Here is a 19,170-nt window from a genome sequence, read left to right as displayed (position 1 = left end):
CAGCAAAGGAAGGTGTGGTATGCTGGAGTTGAGAGGATTCCAGAATGCTACTTGAAATGAAAAATTATCCTATTTTACTAAAAAATTCAGAAGCTAGATTTTTATGCTCTTTTCATATCATAAGGAATTTTTATTCCTGCCATAAGTCTTACAGTATACTACATTAAAGTCTATAATATTTTAGCAAGGGTACATTAGATTCACATGAACAGCTGAAATTACAGCATGATAATGTATAAAAAGAGAAAAAGAATGTGTTTAAAAAAATAAATATAAGGATACAAAATATGAATTTATGAATGGAGAATATATATCTTTGGCCATTTTATAACATCACTAGAGGCCTGATGCACAAAATTCATGCAAGGGGCTCAACTCTCACAGCCGTGGCAGCTTGCCTTGGCCCCCATACCCCTGGCTTCATCCAGAAGGTCGTTTGGCTGTCTGGTCTAATTAGCATATTATGCTTTTATGATTATAGATAGTTTTAAAAAGACCAGCCTACATTGTTTTTTCTCCTGGGGTAGCAGTGTGCTCAGTTAATAATGGAACACACTACTAAAGGCTGAAAATGAATCTTTAACATTATCATTGTCAGCATCTCTATTCGTTGGCCTAACTTGTACTTTGGAAAACAAGCAAAACAGGATAAAAATACCTAGCAATGACAACGATGTCCTCTCTAAATGCTTATGCACCTTCAGTAAATGTTGGGAAAGTGGCTGCAATAATTTAGACCTACGTCAGCACACCACGTAGCCATGTGCTGTTGTGTTCCTCTCATCAAGAGGCAGTGTCTGTGTCCCCAGCCCTTGAGTCTGATCCGGGCTTGTGACTTGGTGTGACCAACAGATTCCAATAGAAGTTATAGTGTGCCAGTTCTGAGCCTCTTGGAAGGCCACGGTGTGAACAGCACCAAACTAGCCTCCTGGGGGATGAGTGATTATGTGGCACAGATCTAACCCATCCCAGCTGAAGCCATCTCGGACCAGCACATCCCAACTGACCCAATAGCTGACCACAGACACATGAGTGACCTGGGCCAAATCCAGAACTACTCAACTGAACCCAGACCTAACTGCTAACCCCGCAAATCATGAATAAGACAACTGGTTGTTTTAAGACTAACATTTCGGGTTGGTTGTAAAGTGTCAAAACCTAACTGACTCAACATATGAGAGGAACAATCATCTTCTAGTCTTTAAACTTAGTTTCCTTTTGTCAAAAGAGTCTCTAATAAAATGTTCCTACCTCACTTCATTTTACAGTCCTGCTTGTAGGATTTTATTCTTTACTAGAGGCCCAATGCACGAAATTCACACAAGAGTAGGCCTTCCTTCCCTGGGCTACCAGCACTGGCTTCCCTCTGGCACCTGGGACCTGGGCTTCCCTGCAGCCCCAGCTTCATCCGGAAGGATGTCTTGTCTAATTAGCATATTACACTTTTATTATTAAAGATAAAATAGATAGATGTGGCTACTTGCTCTATCATTAGGAAAGCTTTCTGCCCAGCCAGCAAACACAAGGGTATTCTCCCACTGACCCCAGAGGCCCTATTTTTACGTGACTGCCCTAAAAGGAAAATTAGCTTGGAAAATAATTTTTCACATTTATTTATAAGCCATTTCAAATTTCTGACCTGTGACAAGATTTCCATAATGAAGAGCTGTACACAGTTGTGTGAGACCATCAGAGTCCCTGGGATAAAAGTTGCCTGAAGAAATTGCACTCACCCTCCAGTGGTGCAAATACATGCTCCTACCTCATCTTGACGTCTGAGAAACAAACCTATAATTTATGAAATCAGGAAGCTAAAAGGGACCTGAACTTCTAAAATATATGTTCCCAAGAGAATTCTTGACAACAATCATACTCACCATCACCTGATGTTTGCATAATTCTTTTTTTTTTTTTAATCTCTAGGAAATCTACAGGGAAGTCTGAGCAAATGGCCTCATAAGAAAGCTCTTCATGAAATAGAATGAAAAAAAGGGTAAAGGAAGCTAGCAACAGGATCAAAAGGATGATGGTCAGGTGGAAGATACACAGGGGATAAAACAGATCTGTAGCCACACAATTTTTCAGGACCGAACACTCAGTAATAAGATGTCTAACTCGGGTTTATCACCAGGAATCTCTTGGAAAGTAGTTAGAGTCTCATTTTCCACACCTGATTCCCTTTTATATCAGAGAAAGGTTTCTCCCTTCTGTATCCAATCCCAGTGCCAAACAGTTGCCACAATTGCTCTGCCCAGTTCTCTGATTACAGTGTGAGTAGCCATTTCTCTGCCCTGCAGAAGTCTGCGACCCTAGATAACTGCTTCTGAGAGCACCCATATATGTTTACAGCCCACGCAGTGTCTGTCTGGCCAGACTCTCACAAAGCTCCTAGAACTCACAGTGGTGTGAAACAACCCACAATGACATTTCAGGCTTCAGCCCTTGAGCTAAAGCAGCCCATGTTGGAGATTGTTCTCAAGTGAAGACCCAGATAAACTGGAGAACTTGCAAAGCTCTGTCAGATAGGAAATGGCGGAAGGAGTTGGACATTACCTAGGCAAATGAGATGATGATTTGAGAGGTACAAATCAGCCAGTGGTAGGTCCAGCTCCTACCAGCTCCCAAGTGCAGATTGGTAAATGTGCAGGAATTTTACAAGCTGGTTGACATCACATGGGTAGTTTGATATACACTATGACAGAATAATTTACACCATGGAAATGAAAAATGCTACAAATAAAAACTTTTCCTGGAAAGCTGATTATTAAACATTTATCAGCATATTACAGAAAATAGCTATCCTCAATTATTTTAAGGATTAACTTTAGAGAGTTTATATTGGGTCATCAGCAAGGCTTTACAAAGCTTTCCAACCGTGTCCTCAAAGGCAACTTTATCCTAAAATTTCCTTGCTCCTGTTTCCCCTTATTGATAATTTAACTGATTCATGATATGTCATTATTCCTGGGTAAGGTAGGGGAGAGAGAAGGAAAAGAACTGATATATACATATGTAGCAGCTTCTCATAACTCAATTTTATGCAACTAATTACCTAAGTATAATGCTGAAATTTATTTTAGCAAGTAACAGATTATAGGCAGGGTCTTAGAGAATATTCTGCCTTTCAATCTTCATAGATTCTGGAGTTGAAAGTAACAGGCCACTTTACTGAGTGTTGCCAAACATTCCTCAGATCCCTCACCATCAAGGAGATTGTGAATGCCAACAAGAGAGCCGGGACTGTCATCCACAGGGAACATTTAAAACTAAGTTAAAAGCACAGATTAAGTAAACTCATTTCTGTCAACTTCCAGAAAGCAGTGTGTAAAGTGTGTAAAGAAGTCAGAAAGAATATGCAATAGGCGTGGACTGCCAGCATTTACCAAATCTCCACTAAAAACAGCCCATTCCTTAGATCCTTTAGTCAATTACCTCTGGGGATAACCCTCTCAGAAGTGCCTCCCACCCACTGAGATCGGACTGTCCTGGGGCACACTAGCAGCTTGACTTCTGAGCAGCGCCATCTAGGGTCATTAATTACAACAGGAAAGAGGACCAGTGACTACCACAGAAGTTCTGGTCTGGTGTTATATGAAGTGGGCTGGAGGAAGACATTGACGCCAAGACTGGAACAAGTCCCCGCAGTTCACTGAGTGACACTCTTAGTGCCACATTGTAGGTTGTGTCTCTCTGTGAAGAAAGTCATCATGTCACTCTGTTGAGAAAAGAATGGTGACCAGCCGGGATACTTCTACAGTGAAATAATGAAGCCTATGCCAGACATGCAACGAAGTTCTACTTGCTATCTTCCTTGGATCAGGGTGTAAGAAACCCAATTAAAAAGAATGAGGGAGTAGCTTATTTTGCCCCCAAAACACTGGGGCACACAGGACGTTTGCTATTCTCCTGGAATGACAAAAAAAAAAAAAAAAAAAAAAGCATCCCTTGGGTCATGTGACCCTGGAGGCAGATCTCATAAGGGCGCCCAGTGGAGCCTCTGAAATCTGTGGAGATTTTTCTCTGCAAATGCAGAAGGAAAGCAGGTGGATGGATAAATAAGCATGGCCTTGCTCCGGGTCTACTTGCTGGCCTTCCTGAGCTTGGGCTCAGGATGTCATCATCGGATCTGTCACTGCTCTAACAGGGTTTTCCTCTGCCAAGACAGCGAGGTGACAGAGATTCCCTCCGACCTCCCCAGGAATGCCGTTGAACTGTGAGTATCAGAGACTGCGGGAACTGCCACCACAGGCATCTGTGTACTGGGTGCTGGTATTATTTTCACTTTGGGCTGATAACTGTTGAGCTGAAATATTTCTGAATGCTTGAATAAAACAAACTCCCCCATCTCAACACTCGTGCCCTGTGTCTCTCCCAAGGATTTTGGTGAGTGTTGGTCACGGTGTTTGTCTGGGAAGAGCCATGCGGAAACCTGAATGTCTTTTCAATGTATTTGCTCTTGGGTTCCACACTCTCTTTGGTGGAAAAGTAAAACTAAGAAAAAGTAGAAACTTAGAAGACCTAGGAATTAGAGGCAGAAAGACAGCTTTGATTTAAGTGGTATGTACAATGTGAGTCTCCTGATGACACCGAATTTAAGAATCAAAGGGCCATTGTTGCTTTGGAGGCAGGAGCAAATAATTCCCCAACTGAGATTCGGTTTCCTGGGGAGAGAAAGGGATGGAGGAGACAGGGGAAGGGGTGTGAAGAAAGGGAGAGAGAAGAGAAAAATGAGCTGGAGAGGGAAAGAGAAAGACAGGATAATCTTTCATACAGGTGAAAATATATGATTCTCAACTTTAGATTTTTACTGAACTATTTCAAAAGAAAGTAGACAGACAATGTTGGACAAGAACTTCAGTATAATGTAACTCTATCTCTTTATTTTGCAAATGAGATATCTGGGGTCTGAAGAGTCGAGAGAATTGCTCAAACTTTCACAATGACTTGAGGTAGAGCCAAAACTAGAAAACAGGCCTTTGATTCACATTCTACTGCTGTTTTCTCCCCCTGAAATCTCATGTCTGTCTACATTAGAGAAAGATTATTGCTTCCCCTAAGAACTGGCAACTTGTGGCTCAGAGATTATAGCTATCCTTGGTGTTTTTAGTGCAAGGATTTTAAACAGAAGCCACTATTCTGGAAGCCTGTTTCAAACCTGGTCCCCCCTAAAGCTATGGATGACTCTTGCTTTATTGCAAAAGGTGGCCATCTCTTCAGTTCACTCAAACACATCGGTGTTGTATTTCAGAATTTCACTCAGGGACAAATGGTTGCAGACTTGGTTGGTCCTGCGGCTACTTTTTCCCTTGACAACCCAAGTCCTCAGTTCCTACCCAGAGAAAGCAGCAGCGCAGGGAAAATAACTGGTCTGCTCTGTGTTTTGGCTACACTGCTTCAGATGAGACAGTTGTTCCTGATTATGGCAAAGTCAGTCTGGTTTATTAGGTAATTATAAACACAGGAGATGGCCCATGTACCTGAGCTCCTGTAAGAAGTCTCTTGCTTCTATGGCTTTGAACAATTACTTAACCCCCTTTGAGCCTCGGTTTGTCACTTCTAAAGTAGTTTTAATCCAACCTGCTTGGTTGGATTGTTGTGAGCACTAAAAATTATACCACACACACACCCCCAAATACACATGCATTTCCACGTCTCCTGTCTCTTCTCCACTTCTTCCTATTTTTTCCTGTGGGTCAAATAGTAACAACCAGTTAATAAAGCAGAGCACCCCTAATGAGGTTTAATTAGGGGTGCTGCTCCTCTATCAAAAACTCCCTTTTTCACTAGACTATCTGCTTTCTGATATCTTTTTACAAGAAGAGAATAATTAAAAATAGGGATAAAAAAGAGAAAACAAAAGGAAAAAAATAAAACAAAACAAAGAGAATATTTTTTAAAAAAAATTCTGCATTAAAAACAGAAAGAATGCAGGATGGAAGGAAAAGGAAAGAATAAAATTCATCCCCAAACCCCAAACCTCAGGGAGCGTGTGTGCATGAGTTAGTGTGAGAGGAGCAGAGAAAGGATTTTTTTAAAAGTCATACTAAGGTATAAATGAGTAACTACATGTCTCTGCCCAAGAGCTTGCAACTAAGGAAAGAGATTGTAAAAGAGGATGTGTCCAACAGAACAGCAGAAACAAATTTCACACTCTTGACAAAGGCTAACCCATGGTCAACCCCTTACTTAGGGGTACGTAACAGTGCCCAAAGATGCTAAAACTATGAAGGGGAACAGAGTGCTTGCCTGTTATTGTCATTTTCCCCACCTGAGGGATGAGTGTGGTTGTTTGAAAGCTTTGAGGACTCAAGTAGTTCTCCCAGATATTGAATCTTGAGAAGATTCTTTCCTCTGCACACTCATTAGGAAGGCATGAGTTGAACCATTCTAGAGTTCAGATTTGCAATCTTCTCAGCAAGATGTATTGAGGAAAAGAAGATAAATGTTACTTTGGCAGTTAGACAAAAAAAAAAAGAAAGAAAATTATTTGGGGATATTTTTCAGGTCAGTTTGTTAATCTGATAAAGAGCAGATCAAATGCCAAGTGAACTAGAACTCAGACATTGAGTTAGAATGAAAGAGCAATTATTTTTGCTTCCTTAAAAGGACTGGACCAGGGTTATCTGGAACATTGGTAGAAGGAAGATGAAGTGGCTTGCTCAACTATTTCTAATTCACCTTGCAGTCTTCCAAGTTTGGGTATTGACTTTAATGATGATCACATCAGGTGGAGGTTGATGGGATTCCACTATGCAATTGCTTAATCCATCAACATGTCAAAGCTTCATTGTCAGTCAGGTTCACTGGGGGAAACCCCTCCTAATTTTACCACGTACATTTTCATCCTATCAGCTTCCATCCACCTTGCAGTGGTCTCATGTTATGTACCTGCCAGTTATTGCTAAAGATTTCTAATACCCTACAATCTACACATGCTGATATCAATAGCAAAAGCACACAAAAGTACCATCAACAGGCAGATGGATTCATTTACTGAGGGGCCCCTATTGTTTGTTTCATGCATTACACATACTATTTCATTAAAACTTCATGATAGAACTGCAAGTTTGGTATTATTGCTCCATTATTCAAATGAGGCAAACTAAAGAACAGAAAAGTTCATTCAGTAACTGGAACACTGTCACCCTTGCAGCTCCCAGATGTCAGAGCTGGGATCCAAACTTAAGTCTGTTTATATCTCCTCTGTGTGCTGTGTACAGTGAAAGACCTCTGACTCGTTTCACTCCTTCCTCTTTAAAAAAAAAAAAAAGTGTCCTGCTGGGCTGGTGTGGCTCAGTGATTGAGTGCCAACCCATGAACCAAGAGGTCATGGTTTGATTCCTGGTTGACACATGCACAGGTTTCAAGCTTAATCCCCAGTGAGGGGTGTGTAGGATACAGCTGATCAATGATTCTCTCTCATCATTCATTTTTTTCTCTCTTCCTTTCCCTTCCTCTCTCTGAAATCAATATATACACACACACACACACACACACACACACACACACACACACATACATACACTAGAGGCCCAATGCACGAAATTCATATAAGGGGCTCGGCCCTCACAGCCCCAGTCAGAGATGATAGAGTGTAGCATCTAGAATCCCAGAGACAGAGTTCACACCCAGGCTATGCCATGTTTTGCTCTATCAAGTGGGCTCTTGGCTGTACAATGGAAATTGTGTCTTCCAGAGTTGCTATGGGGATTAAGGGAAACCAGGTAAATAAAACGCCTAGCACAATGCCTCTCAGGTGGTGGTGGTGGTGGTGGTGGTGGTGGTGGTGGTGGTAGTGGTTGCTGTTGTCATCTATAAAATACTAGGCAAAAAACACCACAGAGAGCATTCATGATAGAATGAGTCAATAGATACGGAAATGCTTTGGAAAATTTATGTAAAGATCTTCATAACTCCGAGATAGTTTATAGTCTCCCACTTACTTAAAAATAACCTTCTTCTTCTAGTGGCTAGAACATTTATTTTGCGTGCATATTCTTTCTAAGAAAAGGTTTTCCTTCAGGCTTTTCAATAGCTTTCAAGAACTCAGGGAGCGGGTTTCATTCTGACCATAGTCAAAGGAATTTTGATGTCTGACTTATTCGAGAAACTTCACCTGGAGGCAGTCAATGAACCTAGAAAGGACCCTTTGATCTTGCTTTATTCTTCCTATTCAAAATCTGAAATTTTAACTCTAGGTGACACTGTGGATACAGCTAACCTTTTATTTATCAGGGTTCAATGACCACAATACTAAGAGGAGAAAAGGGTCCATTGATGGTCATTCTTGGCATAGGGAGACCTGTACTGGATTATATTGTAAACTGTCTGTATTGACAACTCTCTTCACAGCAAATTCCTATCTCACTACAATCTCAACTGACCAGCACTTCTAATTACCTTATATTTTGCCATTTCTATTTTCTTCCTCTTCCCTATTCCTTATCTTGCTATCTTGGTTTAGATCATTTTTAATATCCTGTTACCACAGAGTATTGTTTAGTGAGGAGCGTTAAAGTGTTCCTAGTTTAGCCTGGCTGGTGTGGCTCAGTGGTTGAGCATACACCTATGAACCAGGATGTCACGGTTCGAGTCCTGGTCAGGGAACATGCCTGGGTTGTGGGCTTGATCCCCAGTAGGGGGTGTACAGGAGGCAGCTGATCAATGATTCTCATCATTCAAGTTTCTATCTCTCTCTCTCCCTCTCCCTTCCTCTGAAATCAATTTTAAAAAATACAACATATATTTTTAAAAGTGTACCTAGTTTCATCTTTCCTTAGTGGGTCCTTAGTTCTACAGGATGTATTAGTGTTGTGTGCCTACTAGGGAAGCCTTTGTTATGCCAATAAGTTCTGTGATCTCCAAGAGGGAAAAAGAATTTTTGATGCTTGTTTAATTGTGGAATCCTTTTCTCTAAGAGCATCTTTATCTAAGAATGAATATTCTGCAGAACATACTTTGGGAAAGGCTGATCCACTTGGGATCTATTCAACCCCAGCCACTGGAACAAACTCCATGCAAAGTCAGAATTGTAGCCCACACCTCCTAAGTCAGTGCTCAGTAACAGCTAGTGATGGACTCTTGGCTGGGTTTTCATTGTTTTGTGCCGGAGCAGTAGCTGGGTAAGGATGTGCTCTGCTCTCCTGAAAGAGCGAGCTCTGAAATGCAGATGATAACCATGATGGAACTAGGTGTTACTCGTTCTGAGTTGATGAAAGAGATGATAAAACAATGGATTACAAACCTGCTAAAACCACCTTGACAATCTCATTTGTTGACTAGTGATGGCTTAAATCTCATCATGCAGGTTTCACTTTCCTGATTGCCCATATTGAATCACTTTTACAAACTCCCTTCATACTACTAAGAATGATTCATTGCCACCATCTTTTCTGGGATCCTGGACATCTAAAGCCTTGATTGTATGATAACTTCCTGTTTTATCGTCTTCCTACCAAACTCTCTCTTCTCCAAACCCACCTGCACACCGTCATCCATCTCTCTCCATAAAATACCACTGCTGCCATGTTATGATTCCCAAGTTCAAAATCCTTCAATAGGGCTCACCTTTTTTACTTTACCTCTCACCATTCTCATAGGAGCCAACTATTCTGCAAGACTGATACATACTTGCTCTCAAGCCCACTTATGCATTTCTCCTCCCTATGTCTTTATGTATGCCTGCTACTTACACTATCCTCAATTTCTTCTTTGCCTCTTGAAATCCAACCTACTTACTAGTATCATAGTCTTACGCAAAGGTTGCCTCTTTCATGAAGTCTTCCCTGACCACTTCCATCTTTATTTAATCTGTGCTGTTCATTGCACAATCTTGCTTTGCACATAACTTTTCATGTGTGTCTTGTTTTCTCAACAGCAGTGAACATTTCCTTTGTACTCCTTATGGTGCCTGGTTCAATGCAGTGTATTATTCTTGGCCCTCAATTATGTGTAGAACAAATGATACAATAAATAAGAGGAAATTATGTCTGTTTATTTGCTCTGCTCCTCAGTACTGACGAAAAGTATCTTATAAGAGACTAGAGGCCTGGTTCATGAATTCGTGCACCAGTGGTGTCCCTCAGCTTGATCTGCACCCTCTTGCAATCCAGGACCCCTCGGGGGATGTTGAACTGCTGGTTTCAGCCTGATCCCCACAGGCCAGGCCAAGGGACCCCACCGGTGCATGAATCCATGCACCAGGCCTCTAGTATACATATAAGATCTTTGGTTAATCTCTTCCCATCCTCCCGCCTCCTCCCTTCCCTCTGATATTCATCAATCTGTTCCATGTTTCGATGCCTGTGCATTGAGTGTCTGTCCCCTGGTGGTCAGTGTGCATCAAAGCTACCAGTCGAACAGTCGAATCGTCACTTAGGCTTTTAGATATATAGAAGATGATTATTGTTCTCCCTGTGGTGCACTACTATAGGATTTGATAGTTTCCTTTCTTTTTTGTGTGTTTGTTTTAAGAAAGTGACTATATGTTATTTGATGATCCATTAATTTATTTAGAAAGAGAGATACATAGACTTGAAACAAGGTTCCTAATTTAAAAAGTTGAATATTCTATATTCTAGGCATATCACTCAGTTCTCTTGACTTAAGTAATAGTACCTGCCCCTCCATACCTACAAAGAATATTAAAAGGACAGATGAAATTGCCAAAACAAAGTCACCTTAAACCAGGCAGAAATGTTCAAAGAAATATAATTTTTTCAATTAAGGTCAGATTCCAAACCCAGAATGTTAGGTTTCCTGTGCTCCCCAGATGTGCTTTGAATATTTAATTCTGTTTGTATAGCAAAAACAAACACCTCATTGTGCAGGTTGCCCTGGGTGCCCATGTCTGGAGACTCCCACTGCCTTGTTTAGATATGTCTCCGAAAGAAACAAACAGCACCGTTTTCATGCTAATGCTGAAATAAGCCTTCCTCTCAAAACAAAAACCCTGCATCTACTTTTGTGAGAAATTATATGTGTATGTCCAACATTTTGAAGTTAATTTGGCTGGGGGTACGGGAGGCTTATATTCACTGCAGAGGAATCAGAAAACTGACTCAAGTAATAGCTAAAGGATGCAGTACCTTGAAAGGGAAAGGTAGAAATTATATTTCAGGGACAGAATGCTTTAAAAGAGAAGATGAACTTTTACCCTGAAAATTGGCTAAGAGCTATAATTTACAGAGTCATTATCAGAAATTGAAGAGTAGGGATTTGATAGCTCAGAAGTGCACTTGCTTGGTGATGATAAAATCCCCTGGTTTACCTAAAGGTGAGTGCTGTCCTTCCTCACCCAAGTCCTCTACCAAAGAAGCCTAAGCTTCAAAAGCAGGACATCTTGGATACAAGTGGGAAATTTATTTAGTTTTTTAAAAATATATTGCGGTGACATTAGTTAATAAAATTATATAGGTTTCATGGGTACAATTCTATCATATATCATCTGTATACTGTATTGTGTGTTCACCACCCCAAGTTAAGTCTCCTTTCATCACCATCTATCCCCCTGTACCCTCTTCTACCTCCCCTCATGTCCCTTTCCCTCTGGTAATCACCATACTGTTATTATATGTGTCTATGCGTTCTGTTTTGTTTTTTGCTTAATCCCTTCACTTTTTTTCAACCAGCCCTCCAAACTCCCTCCCCTCTGACAGCTGTCAGTCTGTTCTCTGCATCTATGAATCTGTTTCTAATTTGTTAGTTTATTTTGTTCATTAGTTTCCACATATGAATGGTATCATATGGTACTTGTCTTTCTCTGACTGGTTTATTTCACTTAGCATAATTGATTATCCTTCTCCAAAGTTACTAACTGTGTTATCTAGTCACTGTGGATGATTGGACTGAACTCTTTTTTTTTTTTAAGCTGCTAGACTTAGACTCTCCAATTTAGCTTTATTTAGACTAGATTCTAGCTTATACATCCTACAAGGTCAGTTAGGAAGAAGAGTACATAATTATTTTAATTGCTTAGGATCTGATTATAATGAGATTTGGATGTTTGTTCTGAATCTGACCTCTCCCTGGAGTATCTTGGAGGATGTTTTGTGTCTCTGACCTGAACATGCCATTACCTTGTTCTTTCATATGGAATATGCCAACTGCTCCAAAAATCCTCAAGGGGTGTACAAAAAATATTTGAATAAAGCAACCAGACTCTTGCCATAAACTTGAACTCAATTATATTTTTAGTCTTAGAAGTGACTTGAGTCCACTTTTTTTCATCGCTTCTCCCAGACCTGTTTCAGCAAGAGCCAACACAGCCATCACAGATGTCTATGTCAGAAATAGTGGAAAATGTACAGCATGAACAAATTGTTTGTAACTCCTTAATGCCAAGCATGATGAAAACCTCTAAGAAACATGGACCCAAAAAGTTCAGCTAAATTTCAATGAAACAAAAAGATCAATTGAGGACATGAAACAGAAAATCCATCAGTAGATAGGTGAAAAGTTGAAGTACAATGATGCTCAGGTTTCCTTCAATTCTACAATGCTTTGATTTCACAAACATCTTTAGGCACCAAACTTCTCAGAATCAATATGCTTTTTCTAAGCCTCAGAGTCCAGGGGGGTATGTAATTCCTAAACTACTGTGAATTCAGATGTGGGCTTTGGGAAAGGGGGCTGGTGAGAAGGGTTCCCTTCATCTTAATAGACAGTTCTGTTAAGCAAGGGGTTTTCGAATTTGACTTTGAAACTAAATAAACAAAGGCTGATGGGAGCCCATGGCATGTTTCATTCAGAATCCTCCTGGAATAAGAAGGGAATAAAAAAGAAAGGCCCCTTATATGGAAGGACCACAGCCTTGAGCACTAGATTTTTAGGAGTGGCTCCAATTTAAAATATCCCGTTCCTTCTAAGAAAGTCTACTAAGTCATCCATCAGAAGACAGGATTAAGTCCCTAGAAGACAGGATTGCCTCCACTTATGCTCTCATCATCTCATGGTAACAGTTCCGAATTGGTCTCTGTCCGTCCTTCCCTCCCCCTCCTTCTTAGCTGGCTCCCCCTCCCCCCAACTCCTGCTCTAAGCTCTTGTCTAATTGCTCTGTGGGCTCCAATGCCCAGATTCGGGACAAAAGTTCAAGATTTGGCATTAAGGTTCTCTATATTTTGGCCTCAAATGAACTCTCCTGTCCTCTCACATCTCCCATTATTTAAACCCTTTGCTCTATGCACGATTTTCTATTCCCCAGCTCCCTGATATATCTTATATTCCCCTACCCCAATACTAGTATTTTCTCCAACCTGAAATGCATTCTCTTACCCCAACATGGTTGTTTTTTGAGACCAGAGTAAAGCCACTCATTTTTATGATGTTTCTTTCAACAGCAAATATTTATTGATTATATTTGTACAAGGCACTATACTGGGCATTTGGGAGAGAAGAATCAATAGGAGAGGCACAGTGCCTGCTCTCACAAAGTTGCTAAAAAAAAGAACATCAAACAGGTAATGACGATAATGTGTTTCCTCACTGTTACCCACAACAATCAAAATCCCGCCTCAGAACCCAGAAGAGTCATTATCAGTACCACTCATTTGACAAGTAATTGCAAGTTGCTTTGTGCATTCTGAAATCATAGTCTGAGCGTTGAAAGATATGCATGCCTAGTGAAAGAAGACACATGCCTGCTTGATGCCAGAAGAAAGCTGATGAGAAAATAGGTGTCTGCCTGTCCTACCAAGATCTGACCTTATGCCAAAGGTTGATTTCAGGAGCTGCATAGGGGCACTTAGAGAATACCCCACACTTTTAAAGGTCAGAAAATCCCTGCTCTATTTTTTAATGAGAACACAAAGCTGAAATAAAACAGAATGACGAATGAACATCAGCAAATTTAAGATAGGGCTGACCTGCCAGATGTCCAATTATTTAAGTTTGACTAGAAGTTTTCAAATTATAATAATACAGGGACTGGTGGAAGCACCAAAGAAGGAAACTTAGGCTGTGCTGTTGCTTTGCCAGTCTCATAATTTTTCCTAAAGTCCTTGTGCTCATGAATACTATGATGTGGATATTGCAGAGAGAGAGAGAGAGCAAAGGGTGTTTACATGTCAATGGGTTGTGTATGCCAGTTTTCCCCCAGAGCAGCTGAGGTCATCCCTGGCATCTGGTAATCACACCATGCGCCTCTCTTCTGAAGAGGACACGCCTTAAAAATGTCTACTTTGACATAAAGGGGATACTAATAAGGAATTATTGCATGCTCTCGAACTCATCAGTAATTTTCCTCTCTTACAAATTTCAAACTATTGTATTTTTTGTATGGCTATGTTTAGAATTTAAAAATGAATTGAGTGCAAAAGAATGATCGATCTCCACCATCAGATCACACCCTGAGCAAGTATCAACAGGCAGACCCTAACCCTTGCCATATTCCCACCAAGACCAATTTCTGGTCAGGGCACAAAAGGAAGAAACCTTCATTTCATTGGTATTTGTTTTGTGGACAAGCAGTGTAACATTTCGAAAAGTATATATTCTGGGCTCAGGGAGGATGGGGGGGGGGGCAGCAGAAAATGCAACCAAAACACCCTTTAAATTAAAAATAAAAAATTTAAAAGGCAAGGGAAGCAAGTACTAAGAATTATGGGGAGCAACAAAGAGGTCATCTGGAATCCTGCATACAAGAGCAAAATTGCTTATCAGGCTCCTGATTGTGAAAATCTGAGTTCCTTCAATAAGCACATACAGTCTTGGAATGGCATCTGATTCCCCCAAACAAATACTAGAGAAAAGAGGAAAGAGAACAAACAGTTATACTAGTGAGATAGGATAATTACAAAGTAGCTCGGGTAAGATTCAGGAGAAAGAAAAACAAAAACAGCAACAGAAAGAAATGGCAGGGCCATTGAATTGGGGAATTGCTCTGTCAGTGCATAGATGTTCCCTCTTGGGCTGGTCAAATTCCCTGGAAAAGATTCTTCCAAACTCCTATATAGAGGGTGAAGCCCTAACTGCCAGCATTCTGGTGAGTGGGGGAAAAAGTGGGGGGGGGCGGGGGAGGTCTCAGCATCCGGCAGTCATAAGTGGTCCCTGGCATCCTCTAGTCTGGAACTCTCTTTTCCGCTTTCTTTAAATAAGAAACCTTTGGTGTTTTGCTCAGGTGAAGAGGAGCATGTGCCTGACTGCTCTGAATGGGACTTAATGGCTGCCTCTTTTTTTTTTTAATGTAGTTTTATTGATTTCAGAGAGGAAGGGAGAGGGAGAGAGAGATCGAAACATAATGCTGAGAGAATCACTGATTGGCTGCCTTCTGCACACCCCGCACTGTCCCCTCCATGATAGCAGCATTTCCACTGCTCCAACATATGACCCTTTTCTTCCTTAAACTTACAGCAATTTGAGTATTTTCATGTTGTTTTCCTATTTATTTCCCCTGCTAAAAGCTAGAACTGAAGTTTTATGTCAGCATGGATTCTAGCGTGTAAAATAGTTCCTTACACAAAGTAAATTGCTCAATACATACATGAATTGAATGAATGAAAGGAAGGGCCTTTCAAGCAAATAGGAACTAGAAGATTGACTGTAACAAATACCTATTAAGTCCTACTATATCACCATGCTTTATGCTTCTTACAGTATTTTGCCCAATTGTCTTGCACTGTAGCTATTATTCTTCCAATTTTAAGAAATAAGAAAAACCAAATCCAAACAACTAGCCCACACAGTGTCAGAATTGAAATTGAATTCCCTGATATACCTGATTAAAAATGCCTAGTGTTATCAGGGGCATCGCTTTCTAAGTTATATAAATGTCTAACCACTATGCTGTACACCTGAAATGAATATAATATTAAATGCCAACTGTAATTAAAAATTAAGGAAAACCATTTTAAAAGCCTAGTTCTTTTTTATTAACTGTGAAAAAAAGGAAAGAGGATCTCCCTGTCCTCTGAACTCCTAAAGCAAAGATCTAAGCTCTTTATCTGAGCTTAAATATTCACAATGCTACAGTCACCCACAGTACAAAACATACATGATCTTGTCTCTCAAATACAGTAGGCTCTCTGAGGGGTAGCACTGCCTCCCTCTCTCACACCCAGCAGGATTGGGTACTCAATAACTACTCAATAAGGAGGACAGAGACAGACCGAAAGACAGAAAATGTGTGAGTGGGGTCATGAATAAATAGGAGGGCTGAAAAGTAAATGTCAATGGCCACTTCCAGTGATAAATTGCAAAATAACCAGGAGCTGCCTAATAATCCTAAAAAGGAATTTGAGCGATATGTGCACCTATGGAGGAGGCAGTTGGAAGGGCTGGTTCCAACTCTCTGTTGTCCTTCACATTTCCGATGACGATGGTTCCCCAGTCATACTTCGCTCTCAGGATGCTGAGTAGCGGATCTTCTGCAGGTGCAGAGGCTTAGCAGCAGTGACTACCATGAGAACATGGAGCACTTGACGGAGGCGTGGGATCTCTGTAGATCCTCCCTAAATGGTTGTCATACAATTAGATGACCCCTGATGACGTTTCAAAAGCTCAACAGAGTTTTGTGTGTTTTTCTTTTTAAGCTGATCTAATATGAACTCACAGCCTCTTTGCTAAGATTTCTTTCTAGATTTGAGGAGTTGTACCTTTGTTTTCTCATTTTGGATATGATTTAAAGTCTGGACCACGGCTACTCTAACTAGTTCACAACTTCCTATGTGATATGATTGGACCAGTTGCCCCCAAATATGGCCCCTGTTATTTATCACAAAACCACCATTAATAAATGAAACCATGAAGCTTTAAAGATTTCCCTAATTTCTAAGACTTTTAAGTTGCAACATGTATAAAGCCCTCTTGGAGGATAAATATCTTAAGCTCTTGAAGTCTAGTCCTTTAACATTTTTAAAAGTGTATTCCTCACAACCGTAGTTTCATGAGACCCTCTGGGAAAAGTAAATGTTTAAAAGATCTTCCATGATCAAATAGGTTTGGAAAATGCTGCATGTTATACAGCTGTTCTAGAGATTCACAATGTCATAACATATTCAAGGCTCTCCAAGGCATTCCAATTTTATAGAACCCATAAGTGTTCCACAGAACACACTAGGAAACTGTGATTTAGTGAGATATAGTTAACCAAAAATATGCTTTCACAAATGGGTCTCCATATATATCCACAGGAACTAAAGGATTGAGAAAGGTATTATATACAACCCCAAATATGTTGTAGACATAAATTTTAAAATTCTATGTGGGCCAAGTCTTCACCTGTGTGAACCGGCTTTGTTCTCTAAATCAAAGAATTGTTTGCTGGATGAACTTGGGTGAGCATACATTTCCTCCCTAACCTTACTTGTTTTAGGAATAAGAAATGAGTTCCAGTAAAATGATTTGTCTCAAGTCATGTGAATAATTGAAAGTATTGTCTATCATCTATTTCCAAAGCCAAAATTTTTAAATCCTCAATTTCCAAGTTTCTATGGCAAGCTTAGTAATAAAACATATCTCTCAACTCCAACAAAACACAGACAATGGCTCCCCGCCCTCAAGCACCACCACCTCTAACTTTTATTCCAGGGCGGGGAGCATTGCACACATGGGCCAGATAAGGCCTGAAAATCATTTGGTCTGGTCCTGCCAGGGCATTAAGGGTGAGTTAATTAAATGTTTGACCAAATATAGCAGGCTAATTTTTAAGTTGATAATTTTGGGTGGCCCACAAATAATGTTATATATATCCTAATAGCCCTTGGCAGAAAAAGTTTCTCCATCTCTGTTTTATCCCCTTACTTTCTGAGGCTCTCTCCATTTCTCTTCTATCCTTTGACTTGCATAATCTCTATTAATCCAGTTTTAGTTTTACTAATTTTTTCTTCTGCAAGTTCAAATCTACTATGGAGATATTCTTGTGATTTTCTTTTAATTTTAATTATTGTATTCTTCAACTCCAGAGTTTCCACTTGGTTCTTAAATATAATTTTTATTTCTTTATCAATATTCTCTATTTGATGCAATATTATCAGCATACTTTATTTTTTTAATCACGCTTTCCTTTACTTCTCTGAACATATTTATAATGACTACTTTGAAATAGTTTTCTGTTAAATCTGGCATTTGGTCAACTCTCACAGGCAGTTTCTGCAGTCTGCTTTATTTTTTAGTGTATGGGCATATTTTCCTATTTCCTTGCATGTCTCGATCTTTTGCTAGAAACAGTTAAATAATATATTACAGCATTCTGGGTACTGGTTCCCCCTCATGACTTGTTAGTGTTACTTGTTTTAGTGGCTAACTGAATAATACTAGTGAAAGCCTCTGATGTTGCTGTCCCCTCTCCCAGAGGCACAGCTTGGGAAATATCCACAGTCACTCTGGGAGAACAGTACTAGTAAGGCTTTTTCATTCTTTTCCTGACCACACCCACATGTTAAACTTCACTACTTAGACTATGCTATTATTTCCAACAATCCCCCAGGGGCATAAATCCTTCTACAAACAAATCCAATCAAATCGTAGCTCCTTTGAGGAGGTCATTTCTGAGATCAGTACTTGATGTTTGTTCTGACCCTGGGGGGTGAGGGGAGGGGGGCTTCCAGCTGTTTTATTTTCCCAGTTCTCTCCTGTAAACCAGCTGGCCTACATTAGATGTTCATTAGATCCACACCTCTATTGCTCTTTTCTCCCCCACAGTCATGTTTTAGTCTTTATTTTTTTCTTTTATTTTTTTAATCTTGAAAGTATTACATATGTCCCCTTTTTCCCCCCATCGACCTCTTATAGCCCACCACCGCCCCCTGACCCAGGCCTTCACCATCCTATTGTCTGTGTCCATGGGTTATGCATACATGCATACATGTTCTTTGGTACTGCTCTTAAGAGTGCTCTTATGCTTAAACATCTCCATGCCCTGTTGCAAATAGAGTGAGTTCCTTTGGGTAGTGAATAAATGTGTATAGTCTGCTTCTCTCCTTGGGCAAGATCTAAACCAGGGCTCTGGAGGCAGGAGTGGATTCATTAACAAGCTACTCTCTAAATCCCTTATTCTAGGAGCTAAGCACTTGGTGGAGGTTAGGGTAACAGCCTGAAATCCTCTGGGCTTGATTCTTCCGTCATTAAACTACCACTCATACACCCAGGCAAGAACTACTGGGACCCAGTACTCTCGGCAGGCTGCACCCCATAAAGCCTCTATGCGCACAAATATGGCTCAGTAAGAAAGCACTT

The 19,170-nt window shown here is 40.3% G+C and overlaps 1 protein-coding gene across 1 annotated transcript in view; it reads left to right on the top strand.

Moving 5' to 3' along the window:
• Positions 1-4,061: 4,061 nt before the first annotated feature.
• FSHR (follicle stimulating hormone receptor) overlaps positions 4,062-19,170 on the top strand; it is a gene marked incomplete at both ends in the record, with an annotated part of 140,590 nt that continues 125,481 nt past the window's right edge. Inside the window, one exon of the mRNA XM_079791494.1 lies at positions 4,062-4,213. Coding sequence (XP_079647620.1) covers positions 4,062-4,213 — 152 coding nt within the window. The remainder of the gene's footprint in view (positions 4,214-19,170) is intronic.

The sequence above is a fragment of the Cnephaeus nilssonii genome, assembly GCF_951640355.1.
Source record: "Cnephaeus nilssonii genome assembly, chromosome: 15".
In the NCBI taxonomy this organism is placed as follows: Eukaryota; Metazoa; Chordata; class Mammalia; order Chiroptera; family Vespertilionidae; genus Cnephaeus; species Cnephaeus nilssonii.
This window is presented reverse-complemented; position numbering and strand designations above follow the sequence as displayed.